The sequence below is a fragment of the Symsagittifera roscoffensis genome, chromosome 2 (assembly GCF_963678635.1).
Source record: "Symsagittifera roscoffensis chromosome 2, txSymRosc1.1, whole genome shotgun sequence".
Lineage (NCBI taxonomy): Eukaryota > Metazoa > Xenacoelomorpha > Acoela > Convolutidae > Symsagittifera > Symsagittifera roscoffensis.
Window position 1 is genome coordinate 7,968,889 of NC_087063.1, and position 19,940 is coordinate 7,988,828.

The 19,940-nt window shown below is 38.3% G+C and overlaps 2 protein-coding genes across 2 annotated transcripts in view; one reads left to right on the plus strand and one right to left on the minus strand.

The window, feature by feature from the left end:
• The window catches only part of LOC134840114 (prefoldin subunit 2-like), a 463,905-nt gene that overhangs the window by 132,713 nt on the left and 311,252 nt on the right, over positions 1 to 19,940 (plus strand). The window lies entirely within an intron of this gene.
• Positions 7,412 to 18,530, minus strand: LOC134839009 (orphan steroid hormone receptor 2-like). The gene is made up of 8 exons (XM_063854390.1): positions 18,433 to 18,530; positions 17,021 to 18,065; positions 15,751 to 15,891; positions 13,987 to 14,136; positions 13,292 to 13,738; positions 12,897 to 13,161; positions 12,282 to 12,634; positions 7,412 to 7,688 (listed from the first exon to the last, which is right to left on the minus strand). The coding sequence occupies exons 2-8, from the start codon at positions 18,030 to 18,032 to the stop codon at positions 7,426 to 7,428; spliced, it is 2,631 nt and encodes an 876-aa protein (XP_063710460.1). The 5' UTR covers positions 18,033 to 18,065; positions 18,433 to 18,530; the 3' UTR covers positions 7,412 to 7,425.

The window sequence follows — 19,940 nt, forward strand, 5'->3', positions numbered from 1 at the left end:
TTATCAATCCTTTTTCCAACATCAATTTTCGGTTTAACAACAACTTTAGATGCCCTTTTCCTCACATAAAGTTTTGAATGAACCCTTGAACTCTGTGCCTTTTATCTACCCAGACTTTTATTTGCTGTTTTGTTTTTATCATTTGTTTGAATGCTTCCGCAGTTAAGGTGGCATACTCTGACTTCAATGGTTGTACACGTAGAAAGCGACATTATCACCTTCCGAAACCTGCTGTTCCAAAAGTTTTTATTTGATGAACAATTTCATGTGATTTAAAATGTTAATTTGCATGTTTTAGATGCCATCATACCTAGTTTGTGAAAATCCCTTTCCGAGGGTTAACCCTCATAAACATCCCAGTTGAGGAAATACATGTTCGGTTTAAGGCTGGGCCCGATCCTGAGGTCCTGGTGGTGAAGGAGGTTTGTATCAAACCGCGCCAGTGGGCCAAGGGGAAACCCCTTCCCCGGACTTTCGTCCCTGGGTCGCCCGAGTGGGAACTCCTCTCTGAGCAACTCAGGGACGTGGTCGCCCTCGGGGGTTGGATTGCGTACAGGGCTTCTGATCTGCTGGGGCTGATGGACAGCCCAGCAGTCTCCATTTATTCTCACCTCTTCTTATAAAGAAGAGGTTTTTTTTTACCAAATTGTATCTTTTTAGTCCCCTTCCTCAACATCCCCCTTTCTTATGTTCTTTATTTTGTTTATTATTATAATTATCAATCCTTTCGACAACATCAATTTTAGGTTTAACAACAACTTTAGATGCCCTTTTCCTCACATAAAGTTTTGAATGAACCCTTGAACTCTGTGCCTTTTATCTACCCAGGTTTTTATTTGCTGTTTTGTTTTTATCATTTGTTTGAATGCTTCCGCAGTTAAGGTGGCATACTTTGAATTCAGTGGTTGTACACGTAGAAAGCGACATTATCACCCTCCGAAACCTGCTGTTCCAAAAGTTTTTATTTGATGAACAATTTCATGTGATTTAAAATGTTAATTTGCTTGTTTTAGATGCCATCATACCTAGAGTTCGTGAAAATCCCTTTCGGAGGGTTAACCCTCATAAACATCCCAGTTGAGGAAATACATGTTCGGTTTAAGGCTGGGCCCGATCCTGAGGTCCTAGTGGTGAAGGAGCTTTGGATCAAACCGCGCCAGTGGGCCAAGGGGAAACCCCTTCCCCGGACTTTCGTCCCTGGGTCGCCCGAGTGGGAACTCCTCTCTGAGCAACTCAGGGACGTGGTCGCCTTCGGGGGTTAGATTGCGTACAGGGCTTCCAATCTGCTGGGGCTGATGGACAGCCCAGCAGTCTCCATTTATTCTCACCTCTTCTTATAAAGAAGAGGTTTTTTTTACCAAATTATATTTTTTTGGTCCCCTTCCTCAACATCCCCCTTTCTTATTTTCTTTATTTTGTTTATTATTATAATTATCAATCCTTTCGACAACATCAATTTTAGGTTTAACAACAACTTTAGATGCCCTTTTCCTCACATAAAGTTTTGAATGAACCCTTGAACTCTGTGCCTTTTATCTACCCAGACTTTTATTTGCTGTTTTGTTTTTATCATTTGTTTGAATGCTTCCGCAGTTAAGGTGGCATACTCTGACTTCAATGGTTGTACACGTAGAAAGCGACATTATCACCTTCCGAAACCTGCTATTCCAAAAGTTTTTATTTGATGAACAATTTCATGTGATTTAAAATGTTAATTTGCATGTTTTAGATGCCATCATACCTAGAGTTTGTGAAAATCCCTTTCGGAGGGTTAACCCTCATAAACATCCCAGTTGAGGAAATACATGTTCGGTTTAAGGCTGGGCCCGATCCTGAGGTCCTAGTGGTGAAGGAGGTTTGTATCAAACCGCGCCAGTGGGCCAAGGGGAAACCCCTTCCCCGGACTTTCGTCCCTGGGTCGCCCGAGTGGGAACTCCTCTCTGAGCAACTCAGGGACGTGGTCGCCCTCGGGGGTTGGATTGCATACAGGGCTTCTGATCTGCTGGGGCTGATGGACAGCCCAGCAGTCTCCATTTATTCTCACCTCTTCTTATAAAGAAGAGGTTTTTTTTACCAAATTATATTTTTTTAGTCCCCTTCCTCAACATCCCCCTTTCTTATTTTCTTTATTTTGTTTATTATTATAATTATCAATCCTTTTTCCAACATCAATTTTCGGTTTAACAACAACTTTAGATGCCCTTTTCCTCACATAAAGTTTTGAATGAACCCTTGAACTCTGTGCCTTTTATCTACCCAGACTTTTATTTGCTGTTTTGTTTTTATCATTTGTTTGAATGCTTCCGCAGTTAAGGTGGCATACTCTGACTTCAATGGTTGTACACGTAGAAAGCGACATTATCACCTTCCGAAACCTGCTGTTCCAAAAGTTTTTATTTGATGAACAATTTCATGTGATTTAAAATGTTAATTTGCATGTTTTAGATGCCATCATACCTAGTTTGTGAAAATCCCTTTCGGAGGGTTAACCCTCATAAACATCCCAGTTGAGGAAATACATGTTCGGTTTAAGGCTGGGCCCGATCCTGAGGTCCTGGTGGTGAAGGAGGTTTGTATCAAACCGCGCCAGTGGGCCAAGGGGAAACCCCTTCCCCGGACTTTCGTCCCTGGGTCGCCCGAGTGGGAACTCCTCTCTGAGCAACTCAGGGACGTGGTCGCCCTCGGGGGTTGGATTGCGTACAGGGCTTCTGATCTGCTGGGGCTGATGGACAGCCCAGCAGTCTCCATTTATTCTCACCTCTTCTTATAAAGAAGAGGTTTTTTTTTACCAAATTGTATCTTTTTAGTCCCCTTCCTCAACATCCCCCTTTCTTATGTTCTTTATTTTGTTTATTATTATAATTATCAATCCTTTCGACAACATCAATTTTAGGTTTAACAACAACTTTAGATGCCCTTTTCCTCACATAAAGTTTTGAATGAACCCTTGAACTCTGTGCCTTTTATCTACCCAGACTTTTATTTGCTGTTTTGTTTTTATCATTTGTTTGAATGCTTCCGCAGTTAAGGTCGCATACTTTGAATTCAGTGGTTGTACACGTAGAAAGCGACATTATCACCCTCCGAAACCTGCTGTTCCAAAAGTTTTTATTTGATGAACAATTTCATGTGATTTAAAATGTTAATTTGCTTGTTTTAGATGCCATCATACCTAGAGTTCGTGAAAATCCCTTTCGGAGGGTTAACCCTCATAAACATCCCAGTTGAGGAAACACATGTTCGGTTTAAGGCTGGGCCCGATCCTGAGGTCCTAGTGGTGAAGGAGGTTTGTATCAAACCGCGCCAGTGGGCCAAGGTGAAACCCCTTCCCCGGACTTTCGTCCCTGGGTCGCCCGAGTGGGAACTCCTCTCTGAGCAACTCAGGGACGTGGTCGCCCTCGGGGGTTTGATTGCGTACAGGGCTTCTGATCTGCTGGGGTTGATGGACAGCCCAGCAGTCTCCATTTATTCTCACCTCTTTTTATAAAGAAGAGGTTTTTTTTTACCAAATTATATTTTTTAGTCCCCTTCCTCAACATCCCCCTTTCTTATTTTCTTTATTTTGTTTATTATTATAATTATCAATCCTTTCGACAACATCAATTGTCGGTTTAACAACAATTTTAGATGCCCTTTTCCTCATATAAAGTTTTCAATGAACCCTTGAACTCTGTGCCTTTTATCTACCCAGACTTTTATTTGCTGTTTTGTTTTTATCATTTGTTTGAATTCTTCCGCAGTTAAGGTGGCATACTTTGACTTCAATGAACGTACACGTAGAAAGCGAAATTATCACCTTCCAAAACCTGATGTTCCAAAAGTTTTTATTTGATGAACAATTTCATGTGATTTAAAATGTTAATTTGCTTGTTTTAGATGCCATCATACCTAGAGTTTGTGAAAATACCTTTCGGAGGGTTAACCCTCATAAACATCCCAGTTGAGGAAACACATGTTCGGTTTAAGGCTGGGCCCGATCCTGAGGTCCTAGTGGTGAAGGAGCATTGGATCAAACCGCGCCAGTGGGCCAAGGGGAAACCCCTTCCCCGGACTTTCGTCCCTGGGTCGCCCGAGTGGGAACTCCTCTCTGAGCAACTCAGGGATGTGGTCGCCCTCGGGGGTTGGATTGCGTACAGGGCTTCCAATCTGCTGAGGCTGATGGATAGCCCAGCAGTCTCCATTTATTCTCACCTCTTCTTATAAAGAAGAGGTTTTTTTTTACCAAATTATATATTTTTAGTCCCCTTCCTCAACATCCCCCTTTCATATTTTCTTTATTTTGTTTATTGTTATAATTATCAATCCTATCGACAACATCAACTTTCGGGTAAGTCATTCTTATTTTGTTCACATAGATCATTCATTTTTGCCTAAATAGAGGTGGCGGCCGCCGCACTTGACGAATTTTCCTTTCTTCGAGATTGAGCAATAAAACATGAATTTTTGAAGGAAATCGTCCACCGCAGCCAACAGTTAAGCTACGCTGCCAAAATCTTGTGCTTTTCTATATACCATATGGTTTGCTTGCAAATAATAGGTATATAACGTCATTTTACATGTAAGCAAGCCAATACCCCCAAATTTTAGAAGGGAAAACAAGCACCAACCAAAATTTAATTCCATTCCCGTTTCCGTAAAGTGGCTGGATAGTTACCAAATTTAACCCCCATAAAAACATGTGTGCCCAAAAAAGTATGCGCTTTAACCCCTTTACGGGTTAAAAGTGGTCGGTGCAACGGCACACCGAAAAAAAAGGGGGGTTGAAAGTGGTCATTTTTCTAGCCTGTTTTACTATACTACTATTATTATAAACTTATTCAACACCACTATATAACTAATAAACAAACCATCACGAAACGCACAACACAGATTCACATTTATTAACTCTAAATATACCTCACCAATCTTCCTAAATTTCACCTATTGTAAAAAAAATACTAAAATGCAAGGCATCATTCGAAAGTAGGACCCCATAAGAAAAATGTGTATCATCTGCCCACTACCCAAATGTTTTGATGCTGAAGAATGCCGCCCACTAATTGTCCCCCACGAATACATACAGTCCATTAAAAGCCAAATTATAGAATATATTCATATTTACTCGCAAATAACGTCATACGCATACCAGCCAAGTTATTAACAACATCAGACTTAATTCACGACATCTTCCCACATGGCTTTTTCCCAGATGAATATGGTAAATATGAATTAAATTAATTTTCACTAATAAATTCAAAATTGTACTAACCATTTTCTATCAATGTTTAATTTATTCTTTTAGTCTTCACACTACAATCATCTACAAAACAGAAAAAACACAAATACAAAAAAAAAATTGTTAATTTATAAAAAAAAACTCTTTCGCACTAAATAATGTAGTAAAAATCTTACTCAATGTAGTAATTTCGTTTATAAATTATTTCCCCAAAAAGCAGTTAAACTAAATACGATAGAAGATTATAATTTTAAACTTCCCCAAAAGCAGTAAAATTCAATTTCTAAGCAATGAATTCATAAAATGAGAAAGCATTATTAACTTTTTCAATATTTTCATTCACTCGCACAAGAATTCTATCCAAATCCGCACAGCTCGCCCACGAAGAATTGTTTAAATAATGATTTTATGTTTCAAGCTTTCACTAACAACAACTCAAACAAGCAATAACAAGTTTCAAACTTTTCTTTAACCCGGTTGGAAAGGAATTATATACTAAACCAAAATAACCAACGCAGCTTACTAAACACCACAAATCATAAAATAACAGCATGACTAAGAAAAGAAAACCAATGGTACCCAAACCGTATAAAACCAAGATTAAAACTGGATAAATTAATCATTTGAAAACCATTTTCAAGTTTTATTAGGACCGAATAAAACACAGAAACGTCGAAAGACAAACCCAAAACAAATGTTTCTACTTTTGAGAAAAGGTCACAACTAAAACAAAAAAGAGAAAAGCACGTAATGAAAATGTAACAAAACGTTGAACGTATAAAGAGACTGCACAAAGAGACCATAAAATACAACCCACTCCTGGCCCCATCAACCAGAGGGACGTCCTGTGCATGCTCTATGGGCCCCCCAACGCACCGCGCTATAACCACACTTTGTGACCGGCATTCTTTTTTTGCTGAGAGTTGCTCTAGTGTGAGCGACTCTTTAAAAATAACCAAACTAAAAAAAACGCTATTGCGATAACAGTTAATAATAAGTCATAGAAAAACTTAACTAACAAGAAGTAATTATTTAAATGCAGTATGTAAAGATTTCTTAGAGCCCAAGGAACGAGCAGCAAAGGAGATGACAACCCGACTACATTTCAACTCTGGAATGGCAAATCTAGTTGGTTTGCTGCCAAAGTCACTACCCTCAAAGGATTTTAAGTATGGACTCAACATTGCAGCAAAAGAAACCCTTTGAACCAGACCAATGACCATCTCGATGTTGATCACACATACCGATCCTAGTCACTTGGCACTTCACACGGAAAAGTCAAACTTCACCCTGCACGTAGTCTCGCTCTAAACTCAATGAAATCGATACATCATTGCATCGATCAGAAGTCTTGAGACAATCACACAAGACTACCCACGATCAACGAGACCCATCTTGAAACACGAACAACACAGTCTTCTTCCATCTACACAAACAACTACATTTCTCCCCTCTTCAAGAAGTCACTGCTCACAACTTTTAAAGTAAACTACATCACCCGTCCTTCACTACAATAAACAATTAAAAACTAAAAACTCTCTAAGCCCCGGATGGGTGGAAGCAATTCTAAACTAGTATTTATAAACCAATTATATTATTGATAACACTACCACTATAAAATATTACTAACTAACCAATCATATTCCATCTCTAACATTGACACTTATTTGTAAGTGCTGAAACTACTTGTAGTTTCAGCACCAGAATAATTTGAATAAATCTTTGAATAGTTGTTCTCCATCTGGACAAACTCAAAGAAGTAACTCGCAAAAACCAGTATACACTAGATCTATTGAGACTAGGAGATATTAGAGTAAGAATAAGATTGGTATTAGACTAAGAAGTTGCACGAATCTATCCGGCCAAAAATAAGATAGCTAGACGAACAGACGGTGTACCGTATCTGAAATTACTCTATGAGTACAGGTCAAAAGTCATAACTCATTATATATATATAACTAAATGAATGGTATATCAAGCATGTCTCCGAAACGTGTGCTCATCCTTGCTAGTTCTTGGAGTTCAATCGTAAAGATGCGAATGATGGCGAAATTAGAAAAATAATTGGCAGAAAAAAAAAGCTTTTTAAAGGTTGTTATGGTCCCCAGTTATAGTTCGTACCCGACAGAAAAAAAAAGCAATCGTAAAGATGCGAATGATGGCGAAATTAGAAAAATAATTGGCAGAAAAAAAAAGCTTTTTAAAGGTTGTTATGGTCCCCAGTTATAGTTCGTACCCGACAGTAACATATCTTTAATCAACGTATCAATTGCAGTTTTGCCCACAAGTCGTTCGAAATACATATGTTCAACTACAGGCGCTCCGATACTTCGAAGGGCGGGTAGACGAAGGAGCAGTTTACCCATTCGGCCCTGCTGGTCCGGGTAGGTTAGACTGATGTACTCTTCCAACGCTAGAGTCGCTTTCTCTTGGATTGATTCAATGTGACTGTCGTCGCTCAGCTCAGCTGCGTCTGAAAAAAAAACAAGTGTTTTTGAAGGACTTTTTCTGTTATACAGTACAACAACTACATAACGAGAAATCAAATCATAATTATAGAAATACAGAGAGTTTTGAAAGGACGATCAGCACAGGGCAGAAGCTGAGCTTCGCACCACTTGCAATACAAATCAAAAAAAGCTGCTAAATTGAATAAGTTTAAAAATGTCGCAAAAACAGATCTATCAAAATAAATTATACTAGTTTTCAGAAAACAAAACAGACCAAGACAATAAAAGGTAAAAGTAGCAGTAGAAGAAAACTTGCCAAGTGGAAAAATACCTGAGCAGCAACCCTTCAAGTCGAGAACTGTTTTAAAAAGACCTATAAACTAAAAAAAAGTTGCTACAGCTGTTTAAGTTATGAATACACGCATATGCACACAAAAACGTTTTTTTTTTGCTCATAAAACGGCGCGAAATAAGGCCAATAAGCCAAAAAACATAAGAGTCGAAACCTAATAAACTGCAAAAAAAAGCAATTTTCGAATAGAACGGGCATTGATAATGCTAGCATGTTTAAACAATGTCTGTTGTAGTATTTCCGGCAGAGAAACCAGGAGATGAATTATTTCATGAAATGAGTCCTGTGAACGAAGTTGATTAATGGAAAAAACTGTAGTACCCTTGAGCATGCCCTTGCTTATCGCAAGGGTAATTAGAAGTGATTAGAATCCAAGAAAGAAACAAATAAACAGCTCCAAGGTCTAGAGAAAAAAAAACGCAACAATCGAATACTTTGTTATTCAGATTCAAGAGGCACTTCTTTTAAGGCAATCTTTTAAGGCATTCGTTTAAAATTAGCTTAAAATAATATTTACTAAGCCCTTTTCAAACTTTTGAAACAGCTTTCGAACTAACTGCTGCTAAGATTTTAAATTCATCGAAAGAGTCTTGAGGTTCCTTCGCGTGTCGTGCTAATGCGTTTTTGTTAGGTAATAATCAGACAGTTTCTGCAGAAGGCATCATACAAGCGTTTTTCAATTTTTTACGTAGAAGCACTATTGTGCCTCTGGCTAGGAAATACATGCCAGAGAAAAACAATTTTATTCTGGACAATGCTGCCTTACATTCAAGCAACGATCACGGATCATAGTGAGGTTCAAACCATCGACTTTTGTTATTGTTAATTAATTCCCCCAATGGATGCATCCAACAAGCTCAAACTAAGCCCAAGAAATGTCGCATCTTCGGTGGGAAGAAGCCAGAAGTCTAGTGGGGTTGAAAAAGTGGTGTTCTGGGAATGGGAACAATGGAAATGGGAAGAGTGAGATGGGAAGAGGAAAGTGGGGGCACTTTGAGAGGACGTTGGAGTCAATACTATTCAGGTACCAATTGAGAAGTGGGCTGTTCCCAGATCTCAACTGAGGTAGGTTTCTTTTAGTGGAATGAGGGAAGGACTCTTTGGTCGGGTACAAAACAAGTGGTCTGGGGGCAAAAACTTTAGGGGTGGTGCTTCTGATATGGCCTCGCTAACACTATATGCATTTGACTGCTTTAAAGCAAAATATAGCTGTTAACAAAAACAAAAAACATTTTTGTTCATTAAAATGTTAGAAGGCGTGAAAGTACTAGTTTTGGATTTGGTAATGATTTTTTTCGGGGACAAATAAGTCAAGCAGGGAAGGGCGAATATTCCCAAGGTGTTTAGGATAATGATGATTTTATAGTAGCAGTATCGGTGAAACGGAAAATTTGATGACAAACTGCGACAACAGTATATAGCGGAGTTCCAAATTAAAAGGTAAAGCAATCCAAATGCAAATTTTCTATTGTGCTCATCTTTTTGTTTTCTGTAAAAACGAAGAAAGCAGGCACAATAATCTATTTGCAGCTTGTTCAAAGATTTTTTACTGGGAGCGTGGGACCAGGCAGGGCTGGGATTGACTAAGTAAAGTTTGGACTGGCTCCAAAATTATTGGGATAGAGCCTTCAGGGTCAATATCATTCGCGCGTTTCTTTTAGATGCGCACTAGCAATACTAAGCAACGTTTAGGGATGGATCGAAGACGACACCTAGTAACTTGGTAACTTTCTCGGGGAGCAGACTTGCGTTATTATTCTTTCCACTGTCGGATCGGCGTTAAAGTTGTGTTAAAAGAGGAAAAAAGCTTGACAATTGTAAAAAGCAAGAGACATTGAGGTAAAAAAAACTTCTGTATCTTGGTTTTAAATTTGAATATGATTGATGAGGCCGTAAAATTGTTGCTGGAGTGGACAAAAGGGTGAAAATCGTCCGCGTGCGGTAGCAGTTTTACACCCCATTGGGGGTTTAGGGGTGGGTTATGGACATAAGAACATGCACAGAGGCGAAGCTGCGGTTCGCAGACACTAGCGAAAATACTACAAAAAGCAGCACTATAGAATGAAATGAAGAAAAGGTAAAAATGTTCCTTTGAAAGAAAACATTTTGCTGTGGCAGACATGATCTTTTGAAACAATTATTACGAGTAAAATATTTACAGTCCTCGTCCTCGCATCTGTGCCACGAGCTCCAGACAATTTATTAACACTAGCAGCTGCAAAAGCTACGAAATTAGTGCAGCTGCATATGCTAATTAAGCAGCTGCATATGCTAAAAAATTGCCAATGCTATGCAGCAAAATGGGCACAAGAAATAAATTGAAATAAATGTAAAACTTGTATAATAAACGAAAGCCCTAGATACTACTTTTGCATGTAATAATTTGAAAAGAATGAAGCCACAATATGGACAAAGCCGGCAATCTTTGAGCAGACACAATTTAAGCAGAACAAACATGATTTCATAAAAAATCTTCACTGTTTTAAGTGCCACCTGAGACACTTGCACTTTCAACTCCAAAAGAATTTGCCTACAGCACAAGAAAAGAATAATAAGTGATATTGCAACTCAGCCGCAATCTTTGAGCAGACACCTGTTGAGCCGATAAACAAAATGATTTTGAAAAAACATGAGAAGTTTCACGTCCACCTTCCTGAATCTACAAAAAACAACTCTTGCGCTGGCACTTGCATTGTTGATGTGGTACTTAAGCCGAAAACAATTTTTAGCAGAATAGCGGAAGACCGACAATTCAGTTTTAACAAAAAAAATTTTTCAAATGCAAATATATTGAAAAACACAAGGTCGGCCGAGAGTGGAACCCCAGACCTTAGGGTGCAAAAGCGGCCACTTTACCTCTAGGCCAAGTGGCCAGGAGCCAGAGGGTTGTAAACGTTCAATAAAAAAGCAAGTTGAAGAAAATTAAAACGTGTAAGAAAATGTGTTTCCTGGAAAGTCTTGTTCCCGATTTCACAACACTCGCAAGTGTAATAATATCTAATTTTGTCGAACAGGAATTTTTGTCCAAAAAACCCAATTTAAGTTCTTTATGCCACAAACAATACGCTGAAACCGTTTAATTGAAAAAAAAACTATATAAAAAATAAAAGTATTTAAAATCAGACTTGGTAAAGAGACAAGTTACAAATTTTCAACAGGAGTTCAAAAAATTCAAAATCAAAATGAAATCCATTTGTAACAAAAAAAAGCAAAAAATAGTACCAAATAAAAAGTGAATTTCATTTTAAAACAAGGGGAAAGGAACCGATGGAAACTAGGCCGAAAACCACTAGTCCGAAAAAAAATCAATATTTTTAAGAGATTTATTTGAAAATAAACTAATACCGGAAACGGACTACACCTATTTACTGCATGAAAGAAGTTAGTTTTATTTGAATATTCAAGAAATTGAGCATGACTGAAACTGAACATGGCTGAAGTTTACCATTTCTACTTGACCACTCGTGCCTAAAGTTATTTACGGGAAAAAAATCTAGCACCCGATTGCATAAATTATGTATTCAAAAAAATGCTAAATATATTGAGCATGAAAATTTCTCAAATGATATTTTTCAATGCACTGCTGTTTGGAACCAGAAGCTTTTTTTCAGTTCATTTGATGAATCAAAATGCGTCAATTGTGTTAAGATATTACCTATCGAGTGTCAAAGCACATGTTACCAAATACCGCAAAAGTGTCCCATATTTGCGACTAAGGTTAGAAAAACAGAATAGTCGTACCATTACACTACGTTCAATAAAGCTCGCATGTGTTAAAAGGGCTGATGTTAAAATTGAGCCCTTAGGGACGCTTGTACAGAAAATCCTAGATTTTCACAAGGCGTATCTGAACATAGTTTTGATTGAGGCGCACTTAGAAAATTTGACAACGACTTAATTAGGCTTCCCGCTACGCCAGTACCATGAAGGAGAACCAGGAGGGTACAATGGATTTCCATATCGATGTCCTATTTGGAGGCCTTTGTTAGTTAAAACCGTCGCTGATAAAAATTCAAGAGTTGAAAAAGCTGTGTTGGTTGAATGCAACGGTCATGCTGAACATGATGGCTGGTCTTTCATTGAGAAGGACCGGGGGCAATTTTTAAAAATACAACGGGCGAAAGCCATTGCGATGATCGGCTTTGGGTAGGAACTTGGTTAGCGTGGGATGGATCAAAGACTCTAACCTAAGGCCTTTCGACTGAGAAGCCGAGACCCTAACCACCTCAGAGCCGCTTCTTTCAAGGCAGTTCCGAACACTCACCAGGTGTGAAGAGCACAATACATTTGAGACAACTGTACTCTGCATCATCCACATTCAAATTCTGTAGTTTCTCCACCTGTTCCTCTAGAAGTCGAATCTGATTGGACAACAGCTCCTTTTTCTCAGCCAATGAGGAGTGAGAGTCCTGCTTAGTGTTGTTCTGAGAAGTGGTTCCATTGGTATGTTTAGAGGTTCCATTACTCGATGAGTTGCTGATGTTGTTGGTTCTCTTGTTCGGAATACTTGTTTGGTTTGATGAAGTTGACGAAATGTTGTTGTTGTTTTGTGATAAACTAATTAGAGGAAGGTAGCATTGTGCCGCGTTCAAAACAAACATTTCGCTCCAAGTTAACCTGAAATATTTCAAATCAAAAAGTTAAATGTTTGATAGATAGGAGCAATTTGACAACATTTTGTGAACGCTTGCAGATGTAGCAGTACACACGAGCGTCTAAGTTTTTATTCCGGTTAGCTGGATTTAAAAAAAATGGCAATTATTGGCGAAAAATGCAAAAGTTGGAAAAATGAAGCTTAATTCAGCATTTCTGACTGGACTTGATATGTGCAAAATGAAGTTAATTGGTGCGAAATTACAGAACTTAATTTGTAACTGACCTTAGCAGTGCAACTTGGTCGTTCAATGGAAGCTGTGGGAAGTAGGGAATGCTGCTCGCCCATTGGACCGCACAAAAGAGCAACCGAGCAGCCATCTCGCAGACAGTCTCAACTGAGTGGCCACGTCCACACTCGTCCCCACCCCTGATGACAGAAGACCCCCCGTGGTTACTTTGGATTGGCGTTTTAGAAAGTTGGCCCTGGCCTGATTTTGAAGGTGATGTTAGCCCAGATGGTGAGCACGATTGATTGAACCTCGTGCAAGCTGAAAGAAAAATTGAGTTAAGCTATTAGCAATATAAATTCGATAAGCAGTGTAAAATATTTGCAAAAAATTTAACTAGTACAGCATGCATTTATCTGAGCTGTATTTTTATAAGTGGCAAATTAAAAACCTGTTGGTGGTTCAGCTTTAAGCAACATTGAGACCAAGTCTGAATAATTTCCATACACCAGACCAGGGTTCAAACTTCTCCCATTCGACAACCCCGAATCACTTTCCAGGGGGCTATTGCACTCCAAGCGCCTTTGGTGGTCCATTTCTTGCCGATGATAAGCCTGGCGCTCATTTCGAATCGGAGAACCATTCATGGCCCCGTTTTGATGCCCATAGTATGGACTGTTTAAACTATTATGGTCTGACGATGACATCGACCTGGACATGTTGGATCCCCGATTGAACATCGCGAGGTGTTGCGAAGATGATGTCGATGATGGCACATGCTGGTTTATCTGGTTCTGGGGGTGGTATCGGTGCGGTGAGTTCGGATCCTGGTAGTTTGAGGACGTCAATTGAAGAGGGCGTGGACTGGGCGATGCCAAAATGCGTCCGCGTTGCACGGCTAAAACGAGAAAAAAACTATCAATTAAAATCTGTAGCTCGAACAAAAGCTTGTATTGCAATTTTAATCATGGTAAAAATCACATTTTAGATAGGTTTTCCGCGTGCTGCTTCTAGGAAAACAAAACTACAGCTCCCTAAAAAAAAAATTTTCCAACGGGAGCTGATTCGTTGATTTTTTTTTGGCATAAAACCAGTTAGCTTTATCGGTTAAAATTTCGGTCGTTCAATTGAACTTTGTGCACGGACCTTCCTTCCTCATGCCCACTTGCATGCACTTTGCCAGTCGGCAGCCCTGGCACTGGTTCCTGTTCTGCTGGTCCACTGGACATAATCCGTTGCTCCTGCAAGCATAACTCAGACCACGCCGAACAGACCTCTTGAAGAAACTCTTGCATCCTAAGAAAAAAAAACTTTTTAATATGAACCAAACAACATCATAACAAAACTGATTTACTAAAATCGTGATTTGTTGTTGACTTCTACGAGAAAAAAAAAACGGTTTGCAAACAAAAAAAAGGTAAGTTATGTTGGCTTTCGCTCAATGAGTTTTGCCAATTTTGAATAATGATGTTTGTGGAAACCATACCGATCAAAATATTTAACTCGAGTCTCGATTCTCGTTTGAAAAACCAACCTTATCAGTGATCAATGACAACTCTCGCATGAATCATAAAATAACCTGTTTAAGATACAAATTGTGGTAACATATGCAAGTTTTCAGATAAAAATTGCATATGTTACCACAGCGAAAAACAACGGAAGCGTAGCATTGCAGGCTACCAAATAGAAAGTGGTATGAAAGCATCTAAATCGAAAAAAAAAACATAAAAAGTATCCTCAATTTTCTTTTGGAAATACGAAAAATTCAAATTCAGAAAAACTGACCGACGAGAATCACAAAACAATCACTTGAATTTAACAATCTTTTAGTGGTTTCCGAGCATTCACTACGATTAAAAAAAACTGATAGCTTTGAATTCTTTCAGTTCAAAACGCCATTTCGAAAGTTAAATTTAATTAAATTTTTGTTATCTTTACAAATGTATACAGAAATCAAAAGTTTAGATAACAAGATGTGAAATCAAGGCGTGAAAGTTCATAGTTCAGCAAAGGAATGTCACTCTAAACCGACAAAACAAAAAATAAACAAAGTAAATTATTTTCATAGAAAAAACTTAGAGCGATGAAATTGTTTGAATTTGAAACTTCTATACAACAATCGTCCGGATTTATTTAAACTTATAACAAAATAAATCATTTTGTACCCTTAAACCGATACAAAAACTCCTAAGCCGACAACACGAGCCGAAATCATTTTGGCCGAAAAAAAATCTACGTGAAAAAAAAGACGGAAAATATACCAGTCAAATTGGTAAGTAAAATAACAATTTACAGGAGTTTACATCAGCGACACTTGAAACTGCAATGAAAATTGCTTCACGCTCGAAAAAACAAATCATTGGTGTGGCAACTAAGGCGACAAAACAGAAGCCAACGAACCATAGTCCGACAATTCAGTTTTTACCGAAAAATTCGATTGCCAACATACTGAAAAAAAAACAAGCTCCGGCAGGGACTCAAACCCTGACCATAGAGTGCAAAGGCGAGAGCGTTACCTCCACGCTAAGTCGGAAAGAACCTGGCAGTTGATAAGCTTTAATCAAAAGGCATGTAAAAAATAGGTTTAGTTTTCGTTTACAATAAAGACAAGTGTAACAAGTGTAAAAAAATAAAATTACAAATGCGTGAAGATGTTTTCAAAGGGTATTTCGGCCTACAGAAGAGTAAATAGACCAGCAAGCATAATAAGATGAGCTATGAATACAGCAATCAAAAAACAATTTAGGAGCCCTATTATTGATCTAATTACCTTTGTTTTCGGGAAAAAAATCGATTGCAAACATACCGAAAAAGAAGCTCCCGCCGGGACTCGAACCCCAGACCATTGTAATAGAGTAATAAAGTACCCGTTAACTCTCTCACCTTCGTAATTATTATTAACTCTCTCACCTTCGCATGTGAACTGTCCGTAGTGCTTGCCACTACTCTTATCACCACACACTACACACTCCACTATTCTGCCGTTGATGATCAGAGGCTGACTCTTTCCCTCTCCATCCCCCTCTCCTCGACCATATGAATCGTCGTTTCCTATAATTCAACAAAAAATGATCTATTGGGCAATTAACTAATTGAAACTTAAATGCTACATGCATGAAGATCCGGTAAAAGATTGGATACCTGTTTTGCAACACTAGTATGAGAAAATATCTTGATTCAGAAAAAAGTTCGTTGCTATTGAAGTTTGCTTATGAGGTTAAATCTTGAAAGTAAACCACATATCTGGATACATATTAGGGTTCCAAAACACGATCCAAGATCTTAATTTGAATGTACGTATCACAACAATCATATCTCCAAAAATTATTAAAAGCACACATCTATGGTCCTAGTCATAAGAGCTACTTGGCTCGTCTAATTCAGATGAATCTCTGAACTCAAATCTAAAGAAACATTGAGAAAGTCTTATCTACTCAATCCCAGGAATTACAATCAACATTAAATTACAAATATTAAAATACAATCTAAATTTAATAACTTTTTATCATATTATGGTTTTTGTTAGGATAACAACCAAGGTGAGCGCAACAAAGTTGAGGTAAAATTAGTAAAATAATTCAAAAACTAAGATTTTTTCAAAATTATATCGAATTTTAATTTTGACTTTTTTAATGATGATATTGCAGAAGTGCAAAAAAAGACCGTGACTTAGTAGGATATAGTATATACATATACTTTTTAACGTGTCTTCAGGGACCGATCTACAATTTTTTCGAGGGTGGTGCGCATTATCAATAACTTTTCAAAAATTTTGTCAACCTTTCTTTAGGCGACCAAATTGATTTTTTCCGAGCGCTCCCAGTAAACTATAAAGACCATATTTTGACCAAACATTTTGAATTTTGCGCAACAGACAATTTTTTGAAGAAAAAAAAACATTTCAAAAATGCCGTTTTTGGGCACTTTTTGGAAAATTTTGAAAAACAGCGTTTTTTTTGGCGCGCACTCCCCTTCAAAATAAGTATACATTGGCACCGAAGACGCCTTGGGTGGCCTAAAACTTTAGGGTTGGGTGGCCTAAAATGCATGTCATAAAAAATACGAAAGAGGTGACGCTTTGGTTGGTGAGGGGGTCGAATCCCTGAGGGGAGGCGTAACAACCCCCCGTAAGCAGGATAGTAGTATATAGTATGTTTATTATCGATCCTGTCCTGCTTACCTGGTGAGTCCACAGATCCGAGAGCTATTTCCAGCCTCGTGTTTTCCGAATCAGAAGCTGAGTTTGATGTCGTGTCGGCGAATGACGAGACGAAGTTAGATGGTGTACCAGCCGACGAGAAGCACCCGTAGCCCGAAGCGTGCGCTTCTTCCGAACACTGACAAGGTTTCCCGCAATCGTCACACGAAGGCCCGTGGTTCGCATAAGTAACAAAATTGTGACCCGAAATAACATAACCGTTTTCATCCGTTTGTAAAATTTCTCCGTTATGTAAAACTTCTCCATTTTGTCCACTACACATTTCCAAGTTTTCGTAATTAGAAACCGCCGAATAGTGCTGCAAGTTTTCACCGCTAGAGGTCGCAACTGCATGCGTTGCGTTAAAACCCGTTGCATAATCCATTACCTCGTAAAACGTGGCATCTAAATCTGAAGGATACATGTTCATTGTGCAGTCTTCGTTATTCGAATTATCATTCATATAACCGAAGTTCCCACTCGGCGGGTCGGGATTCAAAGTTGCGGGCCTCAATCGATTGTTTACTAGAGTATTATCTATTGATGCCAAATCACTTAAGCTTGGTAGCGAGTTATTAATAACCGCTTGGTTGCTAACAGCGTGAACAACTTGAGCGATTGAGCTTTGCGACGAAGATGCTCCTGAATTTTGAGAATTTTGAACGATTCTGACCTTTTTTGCACCGCCTTTATTATTTTGTTGTTTTTTCTGCGACGAATTGGGGTTCGATTGAATTGCTTGAGTCGACAGTGTCCTTGAGTAGAAATTTGAGCTCCCTATTCCTGACGGGTAATTTTTGTCGTCTTGCTTCCTAGATTGATTGGTGCTTTTGCCATGTTTTTTCGAACTGTTTACGCCATTCGTCGCATGTTCGGTTATTATCCGAGCAGCCTCGGAGTTCGTCGGCGCATGACTGAGAAACGCGTTCGGTGACAGATTTCGTAATTCTCTGAAGTCGTTTTCTGTCGAATCTCGTTGAAGCAATCGTTTCATTTTGATGCAGACTTTTGCCTTTTTCTTTTGTGCCTATTTTGATAATAATACTTGTGACATTTAAAACTGCTATTTGTAATTAGAAAAGTGTTTTTATTATGCCATTCTAAAGAGGAAACTTCCATTAGCAAAAAAGTAAAAACGTGTTTTCTTCTGCGAAGTAAATTGGCAAGATCAAAGAAAATTTTTTAAAGTTCAAATTTGTAACTGGTAATATACTTCAGCGATATTCTGGGCGTTTTTATTTATTATTATTAAGCCACCATGCCCAATTTCTATTATTATTTTTGAAATTAAAGTTCGGGTTCGTTAAGGTCGGGTCGTCGGGGTCGAGCCACTTTGCGTTCCGATAACCCCCTTGTTGCGCAGAGACACGATTTAAGAAAAGATATTTACTTACCAGAACTGCTCCAACCAAATCAAGTGAAATCTAATCCAACTGTGAATTGAATTGAAACACTGAAATTCTGTGAAAGCTGAAACCAAACAACCCTTTACTTATGAATTTAGAACTTTAAACATGGCCAGCGCTTCAAGCGCATGTGCCAAACCCACACATTTCCAAGACTGTTTTGTAATCACGTGGAACTTTGTTATTATTTTCTAAAAATGGCATACTATGGACGCTTATTTTTCTTGAATTGTGCGCTATTTTGGCTGCTATCAACAGCGTATAACTTCAAGGCAAAAGGAATGAATCGGGTTGAGAAATTCGGTTCCCAACATTACAGAGTCCCAATTCGTTTCTGCCAGAACCTAAACTGTGTTATAATCCTACCAACTTAAGCTCAACTTTTTGGAGCTATCAACCTGATAAGATTTGTTTATAGTAACCATGAATCGCAGAAATTTGCTGTTTGAAATGCAAGTACAGATCGTTCACTTGTGAAGTTTTCTGTAAAATTTCTTCGATTTTACTCCACATTTTGATTTTAAAAAATTCAATTATAAGCCTTTAAGAAGCCATTTCTCGCTCATTCAGATTTCAGTTATTTATATTTGTAGCTTTCTTAGAAACATAACCGTGCTTGTATGTTGTAGAAGTTAAGCATATTGTTTGGATAAATTTAGGTGGATTTCCAGATAAGAACTATGCAACTTTCTTTTCAAATTATACCTATACCAGAACACTTTGCAGAAAGGTCTCTGAACAATTGCATGCATGATATATTATAATTTGGGAAACAAGTCTGGGACAACTAGTCTCTGGAAGCAAAATGGATCCAAATAAAATCAACATGGGGCTGAGTAGAAACTTTACAGAAGCTTTGCAACTAATTCAAATAGAGACTAGAAAACATTCTGCTCTAAGTCTTCAAAGGCTGAACTCCAAACTTTAATGTGCATGCAAACTCAAAACAGCCACAACTCATACTGTTTTTTTCGAATAATTTTGTGGTTGTTTTCGAAAGTATATTGATTCTCAAGTGTAGATTCTTAAAAAAATGTGTCACATGTTGAATATTCACGCTACTATAGAATTACTTTATGACAAAATTGTAGTTTGGACATTTGCCTGGTCAAACTTGAACTGGGTAACAGTTGGCAGACCGATTTGAAACCACGTTGACCGGCCAAGGTTTCAAATTTGTCTACAAACCAAAATTGTGAAACTTGTCTCGACACAGATAATTTTAGCTATGCATATGATAGATCTCTTAAGTGTGCGTAGGCGCGAGCCTGCGTTTGTATGTGATTGCGAGTCGATTTGCTGGTTATTCTTCTCCTGCCAAACTACTGAACCAGAGCGATTGATTTTTGTTCCGACTTTCGTAACGAAAGTCACGGAAATTTCGTGCTCGGGATGGTTTTTTTTCTTCAGACAAAATTCGAATTTTTAACTGGCCAGTTTTGACGCAATTTTTTATATCTTTCAAAAAGCATTAATGTCCAAATTGGTTGAAGGAA